The sequence below is a fragment of the Odontesthes bonariensis genome, chromosome 2, assembly GCF_027942865.1.
Source record: "Odontesthes bonariensis isolate fOdoBon6 chromosome 2, fOdoBon6.hap1, whole genome shotgun sequence".
Classification (NCBI taxonomy): domain Eukaryota; kingdom Metazoa; phylum Chordata; class Actinopteri; order Atheriniformes; family Atherinopsidae; genus Odontesthes; species Odontesthes bonariensis.
The window spans coordinates 22,537,391-22,551,343 of NC_134507.1; the positions used below are offsets into that span (position 1 = coordinate 22,537,391).

The 13,953-nt window shown below is 42.1% G+C and overlaps 1 protein-coding gene across 15 annotated transcripts in view; it reads right to left on the minus strand.

Moving 5' to 3' along the window:
* The window catches only part of camk2g2 (calcium/calmodulin-dependent protein kinase (CaM kinase) II gamma 2), a 60,462-nt gene extending 47,306 nt beyond the window's left edge, over positions 1 to 13,156 (minus strand). For 13 of the 15 annotated variants that reach the window (XM_075479630.1, XM_075479622.1, XM_075479575.1 and 10 more), the window contains exons 1-2: positions 12,941 to 13,153; positions 11,917 to 12,011 (exon numbers count right to left, since the gene is read on the minus strand). In XM_075479630.1, the coding sequence (XP_075335745.1) occupies positions 11,917 to 12,011; positions 12,941 to 13,005 (160 nt within the window). In that variant the 5' untranslated portion in view covers positions 13,006 to 13,153. Of the gene's footprint in view, positions 1 to 11,916; positions 12,012 to 12,940 lie in introns of all 15 variants that reach the window. The other 2 variants (XM_075479658.1, XM_075479541.1) reach the window with 2 other exon arrangements.
* Positions 13,157 to 13,953: the final 797 nt, after the last annotated feature.

Genomic DNA, 13,953 nt, shown 5'->3' on the forward strand with positions numbered 1-13,953 from the left:
GTGGAAAATGTTACGCAAGTTACTTATTTTTAATCCATGATAATGTTTCATTGCATCCCTGGAAACAGTGCTGACGTCTGCCCTCCGATATCGCTGCAGCTCGTTTTCTTCTACAAGTGTTCACACAGAGGTGCTGCTTCATTCCACTACAGTCTCCACAAAACCTGCATCACTCACACTGACACAAAAGTGTGTGAAGGAAGCAGCACAATGGGACTTTTAGAGTGAGCAGACTTTTATTATTAGAGGCTGTTTTGATCGTTACCCTGGAAGCAGAGAGAAACGCACCAACAGTGCCAGGCGTGCCAGTCAGGAGGAGTATACACTTCAACCAAACACTCAGCTCAACTCTGCCGGACAGACTAACTGGAGTACTACAAACTGTTGTTAAAGCTGAGCACATTTAAGTGGAGATCATCAAGTGATTTCAACTTGGCCAACAGCCCGCAAGGCTGGTTTTAATTTGTAGCTATTAAACAGACATGACAGGGAGGGCAAGGACCAGAGAACAGAGCAATAAAACTGTGAGTGAAGTCGGAATCAGCTGCGGGTGCGTGTTTGTCTATCACTGGTCAAACATCCTCCTCTTGGAAAAACAGCAGCCTCGTGCATAGAACCTTTAGTGTAAATGGAGATAATGACAACAGAAGCTGAACAAATATTTGCAGAGATCAAGGTGATGTGTGTGAATGCGTGTTTCTTTTAATCTGACTCTGGGATGGGTTTTCTTTTTCTTTCTTTTTTTTTGGTTACACCAGCTTTGTCATAAACAGACATTAAAAAATTATCACATGAGCAAAGTGACCGACATGTCTGTTGCCTGGATAAATAATAACCAGCTTTTAAATTGATGTTTTTTAATCCGTTAATTAGTCCAAAGCTCAAAAATATTTGGAAACGTATTAAAAAGGATCAAACCAATCAGAAAATCCAGACATTTAATGAGTTTACATTTAAAAACATTCAGTTCAGTTTTTATTTCGGTAGCGTGTCATGACAACCAAACATCATCTCAGGGCACTAGAGAGCGTAAACGGGTTCAGATTTAAAAGCCAAAAACATAAATCCAGTACAATCCAATTCAAAGTCAATGTAACGTATTTCAGTTTAATTGTATATATCTATATATACCAATACGTCTTAATGTTGTGACTACCTGCCTAAAATTGACTGGGTTTCTTTTTTTCCCACCCAAACAGCTTTGACCAGTCAGGGAGTGAACAAAGAACACCCGAGATGTCCTGGAGTGTCTGATATCAGGACATTAGTAATATGTCTTTTGCTCCATGTGGGTTGGAAAGGGTCTTTGTGGATTAGGTTTGCTTCCCACATATGCAATCAGATGCTATTAGATCTCATAGCATTTATGGTGTGTGTGTGTGGGAGGGAATTTGGCACTTTACGGACCAAACATACAACATAATACAATTATCATTTATTTGCTGAGAAACTTGACTTGTGGATTCACTTTCTGGTGAGAAATCAATCTCCTTTTAACGTAACAATCTCAGTCAGCATCCCCTGTTTGTGTCCAACATTGTATGATAAATCTAAATTTTATTGGCTTCTGCAGGATGCCATATGCCATTTGGACATGGGGGGATTAATGATTAGCATCTGAGAAGGAAAAAAAAAAGAGGGCAACACAAAAAGGACAAGAGGAGAACCTTGGAAAAACACATCAAAACTCAGGACACACAAAAACAACACTTGTGTCAAAGCTCTGATGATAGAGTAAAGGTTTGCACATTGTGGGAAGACCATCACCATGAACTCTTCCTGCTTTTGAGAGTACTACTCTGTTTCCATATCTGCAGCTTTCTGTTTCCTCATCTGACTCTCTCCATCTCATCAAAGATTCACAGTTGGTCCAATTAAACATTCACAGCGTGGCGTTGCTGCGATTATCTTCCCCTCGCCAATAGGCCTGCAGCGAGAGCACCAGGAGCCCACCGAAAGCCTGAAAACTGAAATGCACACACATGTGGCATACGATGCTCGTCTGCGTGGCCTTTGATGCAGCAGCCTTAAAGAGAAAAGAGGAAGGAATAGAAAGAGGGGAAGTAGTATGACAAAAGAGAGGAAAAAGGAAGGGAACGAAGGCTGAAGGAGAAATGAGACGCATGAAAGAAAATTAGGCGAGAAACAGAAGTAAAGAAAAACAGATAGAGGGTCCAATCTTAAGCCCTTGTTCATGCTTGGTAAGAGGAAAGCAGCCTTGCACTTCAATAATTCAACAGCAGGACGAGTGCCGCCAGCCTCCCTCTCTTTCTGCCCTTCTCTTTCAGTCACATCACAAGGCCTTACCTAACACCAGTGTAAAAATACCCTCACTTCACAGTCGAACACAATACAAGGACCGTAATTGTAGCTAAAAATAATATTATGCACACAGATGGAGCATACTCTAAACAGAGTTCCCTTTGGGAGTTTCATCTTGTGTACTTTACAAATCGTTGGATTCGACAGAAAACATCATTTTTGATATTTCGATCAGTCACTCTAATGCGTCTCGACATGGATTTCTGTGCTTCGTGTCTATTTTCTTCTGTTTTACGTGGGCATCTATGGTTGTTGTGTGAAGGCCTCCAAGCACTGCTATAAATGCGGGTGACCTACATTCAATAATGCGCCTAAACGCATCTTGTGTCAAAAAAGGACAGAGCAATGAGGCTGCAGCTCCTCTAACATGCTTCCTCCAGTGGTAGCGGGCTGTGTTGGTGCCATCTGTGGGTGGAGCGCCACTCACATCTTCTGTCTTTTTAATGCGATATACACCAAAGCTGAAGATGCTACAGCTGATATATTTGAGGAGTAAGAAATACAATCTCAAACAGAGCTGGGCGAGATAGAAGACAAACAACATTTATCGGACAAATCTCTTTACACAAACCGTAACTACCGATTTTGTCCATTTGTAAGAGAACAATTGGTTTTGGATCACAAGTGGCAGTTAGGTTACTTCATGAAAAATGTTCCATGTAAAGGTTGGCTCATCTCAGTCTAATCCTGATAATTGATCAGATCTGTGACCCTGTCTGATTAAGTCCAATAAACTAGCGTTCAGTGTCATCACAGGCCTTCCTCTGTTCTTACCTGTACACACCTCCAGTCTCTTGCTATTAACACAAAACCAAAGTTTTTGCCACAAATGAATTCACAGCCGCAGCCGCTAACTAACAGGACTGCTGCAGATTGACAGACTGAATTCAACATCAAAAACAACTGAGTGTCTTCACAAGTTTTTGACACCTTAGAACTTCTGCTCACTGCTCGTACATTCATTCAGAAAAACTACGACTGCACATTTTCCCACGATCAAAGTGCTGATGACTGCAACTGTGAAACATTTATTGTGAAATGTGTACTGTGGTGAAGCAGTTCAGCACTGGGTGAATGATTTCGACTAACTCAGAGCATGTAAACAGCTCACCAACCTCACAAAGTTATCTCAAATTTTAATTCAAGCCAATACGGGCTTTGGACACTCATCTGTGCCATTGATTTTTTGGTCTTCGTTTTAATAGGAGATTAGAAAACTCAGGTGCATGCAGAGGCCTCACAGTTTCAGCTTTTTACACCACGTCAGCCACAGATAGACCTGCTGGACCCTTGGAGACTTGTGCAGATGACATAATCTACATCACATAAGCCTCAGGCATGAGTGAATATGGCAACCATGGCAGTACATCAGAGAGGCACCCACTGCAATTTTACTTGGCACAATCTGACTTTTTTCTGGAAGTGACAGAGATTTACTGGTCTGCTGCCAAGTTGTGTTTTACTTATACGTGAGAAATGAAAGTCGAGATAATACAGTTTTCCAGTCTTAAACAGGACAACAGCAACTAGTTACCATGACGAATGTGAATGGTGCGAGACTGAAAGGGAATTTCGAAACAATTTCTTAAAGGTGGGGTCTGTGATGTTTTCTGGAGCATTTTTTAAATCATATTGTCTGAAAACCTCCTCACGACCCCATTGCACCCACTAAAATAGAATGTTTGGAAAAAAAACTAAATCTTTTAGTCCATTGTAGAGGGTGTAGCCAGAGGAAATGTCTGACCAATAGAAGTAATGATGAGAGTTACTTCTATTGGATTCTGACACGCCAATCAACCGTCAGCCCCCCTCACCCCTCCCCCCTGCGCGTTCACAGACTCGTGACTTGTTCATGTGTTTTGAAGGCGTGGTTTCGAGGGGTGGGCTGAAGGGAGAGGCAAGGTTGTGTATTTTCAAAAATATAGCTTGCAGGAACCGTTTTTCCAAGATCTCAGACCCCACCTTTAACTGACTGCAAGAAACCACGATTGGTGATCAGCGTGACCGCCACTGATGGAAAACTGAAGATCTTTCTGCTTTTTTTTTTTTTTTTTTTTTTAAATATAAAAACTGACCTCTGACTGATTATCTTGGCACTAAAAGAAATCCTGGCTCATCACAAAGCCACGGAGAGGAGACCACTTTGTCCCATCTTATCATCAGACTTTGCACAAAAGCATGAGAGAGCCTTTCCCCACTAAAGCAACATAAACACTTCCCTTCTTTGCTTCTGCTTCCTATGATTTTTATCAGACACCATCACCTCAAGCTAACTATAATCATTTGTATCTACTTCTGTAAACTGATACTGGAGTCACTGCTGCTTATCTTGTGAAATGTAGTATTAGCAGCTTCCAGTACCAACAGCCGCAGGCGGCGGAAACAGTTGTTGTGTGGACATCCCAACGCAGAGAGGCCGATCTTATCTCAAATAAATCTTTCGTCAGTTTGAGATTTTACAGAAGGGCAGCATATACTTTATACATTTAACATTGTGAGAAAGGTATGAATAATAAAGCTCCAGCCAATAACCTTTCACTCACTACTATCACATCTTTGACCTTATCTGCTCACTGGAGATCCAACTATGACCACACGCCAGTTATCTTAGACGTCCGGTAATGTATTTTTCATAACTGGGAAGTATGGCAAAGCCAAGCCAAGTCATGTTTGCACAGTGCATGTTTTTTTTTATTCCACTGCAGTAAAGTTGTTCACCTGAATCACTTATATGATAAATACAGTACATTTACAGTAACTTCTTCACAATGAACAAAGCCAACTCAAAATGATATTTTCCCGCAAAAAGACGAAAGAGAAAAAAAACTCATGGGTTTGCTATCATGCAATGCAGCAGAGGATATTCCCTGCAGTAATGCTAGAGTGGAAATCTGCCACTGGCTTAGTGTGATGTGGCTAAAGCAGACTGATCCTGGCTAGTGGAGAGTCCTGAAAGAATGAAGGCAAGGAGACAGTCGTAGCCTGGCTCTGTCCGTCAAAATCCACCTTCCAGCATCTCCAGACTCACCAATTAACACTTTGCATCTCATTTTTTCACTTCAGCGAATTTGACACCACATGACCCAGCCATAATCACTGACCTCACCATCAATTTGCCCTCCCTGAGCCACAGAGAATGGGACTTAATCCCGCCTACGCACACACACACAAACCTCCCAAATGCAGGCAACATTCCAAAGTTCCCAGACATCCAACTACCAAAGCTGATATAATGTACGTTCAGTGTTTGCAAACCATGTCGAGGACTTTACTAGCGTCGCTGTGCTGCTAGTGTCAGGACTGTGCAGGTGCTGGGCAGCATTGACATATTTGTGTGCACGTTGAAAATATAATCTACTGTAAATGCAGATATTTTTTTCTATTACATTTTAAGTTTGTGTCGCATTTTAATAGTAGCAATAGTTGAGATCTGAGAGCAGAGCAGTTGGATTCAGCTACACCAAGTCACTTTGGGAAGAAAATACAAGCTTTCAGAGGAAATGCTGCAAAATGCTGTGAGCAAAGCAACAATTGAGGTGATTTTCTGAATCTAGTTTGGACTTGAGCACAATCTTAAAGATTGGCTATTGATTATTCCATAAAAGGAATCTCTGACATTCTTTATTTCGTGCCACAGCTCGTCTAAACTCAGTTTTGGTAGTAAATATTTGAAGTGTTACCACCTCAACATAGACTGGATATGTAACTGCTTATCATAATTGTGCCCCATGCGACTTCCAAACACTGAAGCCAGGGGGTGTAAAGCTTATTTGTGAAAGCAACCACAATTTACCAATCATACTGCCTCTAAGTGGCTTTTTTCTGCATTCACATGGGATATGGTAGGGCACAGAGCAGGGGAGAAGGGGGCACATGTGCAAGTGGCACCCAAGTTTGGTGGCAATTACGAGGCAACCAAAAAGACAACCAGGGAGAAGCTAGTTTTTGCAGACATGATGCAGACATAGATTCAGCATGTGTCTCCCAAGCTGTCAGAGGAAAGCCCCGGCATTACTGCTACTGAGGAGGAGACATGCAGCAGCTGAGAGGGCGTATGTTCAAAATATCCTCAAAGCAAGACCGAAGTTCGAGGATCATCCTGGAGTTGAGACAATGACCGCTTCCAGGTCTACTTCAAGCTGAGTAGGGAGCAATTCAACAGCCTGTTGGAGAGTTTCAATGAGACTCGGAAAAATACGATTTCAGGCAGCAAACCATTTTATAGAATGTCTGGCAATTTATCTAATGTGAGTGATTAGTTGAGATCTGCCAGACTCCCTCAGATTGTACGTGACATCGTGTCGTCAAAGAGCGCCGCTCCCAAGTTAAAATTATTTTTACTTCAGTCACGCAGCACATAGACGTGAATGGGTTCAGAAGCCACGCACAGCACCAACCACATCTTCTATGAAAGCCCCTTTAAACACCAAGCCAACAATCGGCTGCCAGTGAACATCTGTCTCTTGGTGCTTAACACACCGTTGGCTCTGATGGGTCCCAACAAAGCACACTGGAGCCGGTTTCACATGCTGAATTGTTGTCTGTCTGTCAGCGAGAGAGATCGCTCTGACTGGCTGAATGATTGATGTTCCAGTTGATCCAAAATGCTGCGCCCAAAACACTGACCGATACTGCCGAGAGAGATCACATCTCTCCAGTCTTTGCCTGTCTACATTGGCTTGTGTAAAAGATCTTATTATTCCCTATCAACCCAAGGGATCAGTCTGTTGCTCTCGGCTCTCTGGGTACTTGTCGTTCCCAGGATCACAGGCACTAATGGGAGGCAGAGCCTTCACTTTCATGCTCCCCTCCTGTAGAACCAGTTACCCTGCTTGGGTGTAGGACACTGACAGCCTATTTGCTTTTAATTTGAAGCTTAAAAGTTGATATGCACTGAAATGCCTGTGATGTACTTGTTTCAATACACATTTTTGTTTGTCTTTTGTGTTCTTACAAACTTTTTTTTATTTCACTTCTTGCTTTTATTGCCACTAACTGCTTCCGTGAATGTTTTCATTTTTATACTCATCTTTTTGACTCGGCTAAATGTTCCATTTGTTCTGCAAAGCACTTTGTGTCACTTTGTGAAAGGTGCTTTTTAATACAGTTGAGTGGAGTTAATGCAAGTTTACCCGTGTTAATATTTCTATGCATAGCGTTGAAGTACTTATTGAAAATATCTAATGTCAAAACAATCCACGTGATGAGTTGGTTTGAAATTAAATGAAGGTTATTTTAGTCTAAACCTGCCAAACTGAGCAGGAACTCTGTTGGCTACTAAAAGTTGATTGCCTTCATGCACACATTGTTTTGCCTTACTGAAGAATGTGTACTCCTGTTCTCCTAATGTGACTCCTGCTCCATTCTGCTCTACAAAGTTAGTCATTTGCAGATGTAAACTGTACGGCGTGGTTTGCAGTTAAACACACCACAACGATGACCTTTCAGGCCAGAAACACAGCAGGGTCTCCGACTGTCACCACTGGTTCTCAGCATCGCTTTGGCGTGTTTGGTGGATTAGGTTGTTAAGAGCCCGAAGGTTATATAAACACTGTGTTTTTTGTGTCAAGTTTTCATATATTAATCAGCTCTTATTGTCCACACAATTATATGATGCTCCACAGATCATCGAAGGATCAATGTGACTCTTCAATGCCTCACAAATTAAAGAGTGAATACTTCAGTCAGTCATTATCTAAAAATCCTTCAAGAGCCACTTCCACAACCTATAGATACTCTTACAATATACCCAAAGGGCAGCAAAGCAGACCCTCGTCACTGTCACTTTTAAGAACATTAGTATTCAATTCATTTAAAGCTGTCTAAAAGAGACACAGCTCACTTGAAAAATCAGCTTCTTCACTTAAGGTCTCAAATGTTTTAATTGTCAGATATGCAACAAACCACCAGACATTAAAAATACAGACTAAAATACTTGGATTTAATAATCAAATAATTATCTAACTTTATTCATAGTGACAATTCAGTACAGCAAAGGCATGATGGGAGATGAGGCCATCACTTCTGCCTGTATTCATAAAAAACACTGAATATAACGTGTCAAACAGCGCCTGTAAAATCCAGCAGATTTTAAGGTGGAAAACTTTCCTGCATGTTACTCAGTTCATTAGTTTAGTTGTGAATCAACCCACCACCTTAAATGGCAATTTAAAATTGCATTACATATGTCTTAGTGATGACTGAGTCTCTCATTGCGGATATGTTTCTAAATTTCAGTCTGATCACGCAAAGTGAGTTTGTCATTTGGATTAAAAAGTTGTGGAACGATGTTCTGATGCGTTCCAACAGCAATAAAGTTATAGTCAGGGCCACGAAGGCTATGGAAGGAATGGTAAACATTACGTTTTTGGCTGTTTGCCACAGCAAGGAGACAAACTTTGTCTTAAAAAAGGATTACAGCAGCGTCATAATAAACTGCTGGAACAAAAAAGAAAACAACAACAGCATAATGTAGGGTGTAGTACGGCAAGGCAAGGCAATTTTATTTATAAAGCACAATTCGTACGCAAGGTAATTCAAAGTGCTGTTTGTAATTCAAAGGTAATTCAAAGCCGTTTGACCACGATGCAGAGCCAGAACAGCATTAATATGACTTGAAATTGATTCTAAAAGTCTCTGAACACCACTACTCTGGTGTTTGAAAAAGGGGAAGAAGAACATTGTCTAGGGAAAAAAAAACAACCTACAGAAACAGCAGCATTAATATAAGTTGTTGTAAATCAGAATTATTCTATAACACAAGGTTTTTATGTCACTGGCATTAAAATGCCACAACCGTAAGGCACATTTCAGGTCAGGAAAGGAAAAACTAACATCTACTTGCATTTTGAATGTGAAACCAAACACACACAGGCCTTTTCTGCATAAAGTTAAACGTGAGAACAAAAAAAAAAAAAGTGCACAACTGTGTTGCAAGTGAGAAAAGAGTCGTGATCTGCATGCCGCTGTGTTCGAGTGACAATTGTGACAGCAACAACAACACAGACGCACACATAGCCACAGTGAAATCAGTCTCTACGCTAGACAGCATATGGGATGAAGACTTTCAGCCCTTTTCTTCCCAGGTTACAAGCTCCAGACCAGTGCCAAAATAATGCTCACACAGCAGACAAATACAAACACACCAGATCAAATTGGCTGGTCTCATCAATCTTTTGCAGACAGAAGGAGGAGGGAGGGACCTTAAAAGGAAAAGAAATTACATTGGTGGTGAGATGGCGCAATTCAGCCAGCATCCCCTGAGGAAAGAGCGCAATCACTCCAGAACTGGCCCTGATCTGGGGCTCACATCATCCCTCAGCCTTCTGCAGGCTGGCCTGACGTTCACTTGGAGAGGCATGATGAACACGCAGTGTCAGCAGCACGCACACACTAAGACATAAGGACGCAGCAGAATACATGTGCAAACACAAACGCATGTGTGTTAACCAGGAAAACAAACTGGTGAACTGCTGGTGAACACATACACAGACTGGCAGAAACACACTAACTTGGGTCGTGCATTGGACTCCCTGAAGAAACAGGTTTATAAAGGTTTATAAACACAGTAACATCACAACCAAGTCCAGCAAAAGATACACGAGCGATTAGACGACCAGACAGCAGGTTATCCAGATAAGAGGTAAAAATGAATGCGAAAGCATCAGGAGATGTTGGTAGCAGGACTTGTCGCCCTTCATTCAAACATTTTGGAACAAATACAAATATCGAATTCATGATAATATGCAAAACCTGTTGCTCAACATGTGCAGCGGGTTGCTCATCTCTCACCTGAGGCACTGCGGAGGAACAACAAATGGAGCGGACAATTCACCTTGAGATAGACTCTGCTGAACAATCAGGTTTTAAATCAGCATTTTATCCAATGATTTCATCATTATCTTCAAATATTGTCTTCACACTGCTGGAGCAGACACATGGACTGTGTCTTCATGCCTCCCCCCAGGCTGTCGTAGATAACTGACCAGCTTTCACTTTTTGTTTTCATAGTGTGCAACATGTTTAAAGTGACCGCATAAAGTTAATTTGCAAGTTAATTTCATTTTGGGGTCAACTTGAAAAAGTTCATGTGCATTTAAAACACAAGAACTAACTATTTTTCTCACGACGCCTCCTTCATCAGTCAAAAACACTCCATCTCAGCTCCGGCCACTTTAGAGACCCTCTCCAAAGAGCCCAGCCCGCTCTGATTGGTCAGCTGATAACTGCTCACAAATGGCTGAGTGTGAAGCAGCTGCTCGTTAGCTGTCCGAGGTGTGGTAAACCTGCCACTAAGGCTACGGCTACACGAAAACGAAACAAGGTTTTTTTTGAAAACGGGTACGAAAATTCTTGCGACCACACGGCAACGCGCTGCGGTAAAGACTCAGGTCCAGACGAAAACGGATGAAAACGATGAAACGATGCAGTACACACGCCACTGTGTCACGCCACGCTGTGAGACAATAGAGAAGTGTTAAAATTGGCTCACAGCGTCAACGTTTGACTGACGCAAAAACGTTTTAGCTGTAACAATGGAAACGAAATGAGGCCGTTTTCAAACTTTCCCACTCTGGAACCCGTTCTCAAAAACTATCGTTTTGGGGTAGTGGGAACGCCGGCTCCGTGTGGCCGCGACAGCGAAACGATAAGAAAAAGTATCGTTTACAGTGAAAAACGTTTTCGTGTAGCCGCAGCCTAAAGCAGGCATCATGCAAATGTGTTACACGCTGAGGTAGATAAGTGATGGCTGAAAAGGCTGGAGTAGTGTGTTTTTGAGTCTATCGGTTTGGGCTTTAGGTTTTGTAACTTTTCAGACATTTTATATGCACATATCTAGTTTAAAACAGTGGCGGACAGGGAAAATCCCCAGAAGCCTCATGCGATGTCAATAAAGGCCAACTGAATTTGAAAATGGAGCAGACCTCTTAAGGAATTCTTCAAATCTCTTAAAACTTCAGCCAGTTGTCATCAAAAAAATAAAAGGGATTGTACTAAAGGAAGAGCTCTATGTCTTATATGATAGGAGAGAGGAAGAAACCAGTTGCTATAAAAACTTTTGAAAACACTTGAAGTTGAAACAAGAGGTCAGTATATAAGTCTGACTATCTAAAAGCTCATTTAAATCATTTAAGTCTGGCAATCTCACTGCTTGTATCTCTAACTCTCGTAGCGAATACATTATAAAACTATCCCAATACTGTGAAACTGGACTATGTTTCATCTCATCCGAAAACCTACAGTAACACTTCAGAAAAGGATTGCACCTGCTTCTGCTCCATCTTGAATCCAAAATATCCTGCAAACCAAAAATGGTTGCAGACAACACGCCAAACCCTGGTGAATGCCTCTGTAGGACTTTAACTGCAGCAGCTCAGCTCAGCTCAGCTCAGCTCTGCCAAGTGGCCTCCAGCTTTTCAGGGATCTCTGCTGACAAGGACAGGACAGACTGCCTGGATTTCTGCTCTTAAGGAAATAAACGAACTTCACCGAGCAGCCACAGCAGCCAACTGTTGGCAGCTTTCAGTTTGCATAATTCCATAACCCTAATTAGATGTGACCCCGAGCTACACAACAGTCATCGGCGTCACTCACCTCTGGCTGATAGCTTTTTTGTGTTGATAATTTTAGCAGCATACTCCTGGCCGGTGGCCTTCTTGACGCATCGGCGGACGATAGAGAAGGCACCCCTGGAGCAGGAGAGATCAAACCCAGGTGACCGGTTAGTGAAACCATTTCAAACACACATCTGTGTCGCAATTATATGTGCACTGGCTGTTCACTCATTAGAGGCAAGCATGAATCACAAACACCAAAAGAGAGAGTGAAGTTAATAATTAATGCTGACTGATATTCTGTGTATTGCATGACAGGAGAGACGGTCACTAGGTGGCAGGAAGAAATGTGAGAGGGGCTGCAGGAGGAGGAAGCCACTGAAGGGTGCAATTAACATTTATCCTCTCAGCCTGGCTGCATTTTTGCACAGACGCCTCCCTTAAACTCGTGCTCTTGTCCATACTGGTAGGTGGAGCAGCTTTATTAGCCACACGCAGAGATAAGATGAAACAAAGTGGCTTTGTATAAAGGACATGCAGCGTGTCCTTTCATGTTTTAAATCTGCCCCCACTACAGTCTTGCAGCAGCAACGGTTTCTCTTCTTAATTTTTCAGCAACAGATCTGCAGTCTCCTCAGAAATGCACGAAAACAGAGCAGAGAAACGACACCGGAGATCCCACTTGGCAACGAGTAAATGTAAACGAGTTTTCGACGCGTGCAACCTGCAGATAAACCAACACACAAGTTGGTCCTACAGGCGGATGTATCTCACCTTTCGGGCTACAGCGTGAGCCCCAGCTAGAGGTGTACACCTTTAAAACGCACGCTAAGGATTAAACGCAAGCCTCTGCGGTGCTAACATGAACCTACTGGCAGCTTATTGTTGCACAGGAGGTGGCCGACCCTTCACTGTTTTTTGACAGCCCCTCTACAGCCTTGTCAACACTGAATTTAGCGCGCGCAATGGCAGCAGCAGACAGGAGAAAAACGTGCGCGCACACAGATACACATGAATGCAACAAGAGAAGCAGCAGCATTACTGGTTTGTAGACGCTCGCTTACTTTCCGAGTTCCTCGTACAGCTGATACTCGTCTGTGAATCTGGTCGAGGTTACAATTGTAGCCATGTTGACTGGAGTGAAGGGGAGAGGGGGGAATCGCCTCGCGCTTCAGTGGCTGCCTCGCGCAGGTTTCGGGAGGAGAACTGGTGAAGGCTGAGAGAGGGAAGAGAGGCTCGAGCTCAGAGAGAGGCACAGGGAGTAGGAAGGGAGGGAGCAGCTACAGAGGGGTAGCTGTAGTAACGAAGATCTTCCATACAGAAGATGAGTCACTCTGTGCTGAAAAGGAAAGAGGGTAGTGACGGCAATTTAAATCCAAAACGGGCGTGAACCAAATCCGATTTAAACCTATGGTACGCATTATGATCCCAATGGCAAAAAAAAAAAATGTTTGTATGGTTTTTCTAGCTTAAAATGGACTCTTATAACAAAATCAACAAAGTTTTTAAAAAATAATAATTTTATTAAAGTTATATAAATTTGTTGCCTCAAGGCAACACTGTACCATTGTGGAACAAAAAACAATATTTCATCTAATAACATATAAGATACATCAAATCTCCTAAAAACACTTTCCAATTCAACAAAACACTTAAACAAAGATATTTTTGTGGTGCCTGACATAAAATAAATTTCATTCTTCCTTAGAAATCATTTACAAATATGAGCCGTTGCCCTCAGGCAACATTCTACCATTACGGAACAGTAAGATATGTGTTGATCAAAACTGGCAGAAACTAACTGGTTAAGCCATGTTTAACATTACAAAACTTTTAATTGTATCATGTACAATGTGCTACACATTAAAAACTGATTAGTACATATATATATATATATATATATATATATATATATATATATTTATCCTACTCTGAACCAATCTACTATGCTACCTCCATCCCCGTGCTGGCCTTCCTGAGGACTGTCTACTCCTGAAGTCTCCTCATCTTCACCTTCAACCTCATCCTCACTCTCGTCCTCACTCTCTCCCTGCAGGGATTCCACCACCTCTTCCTC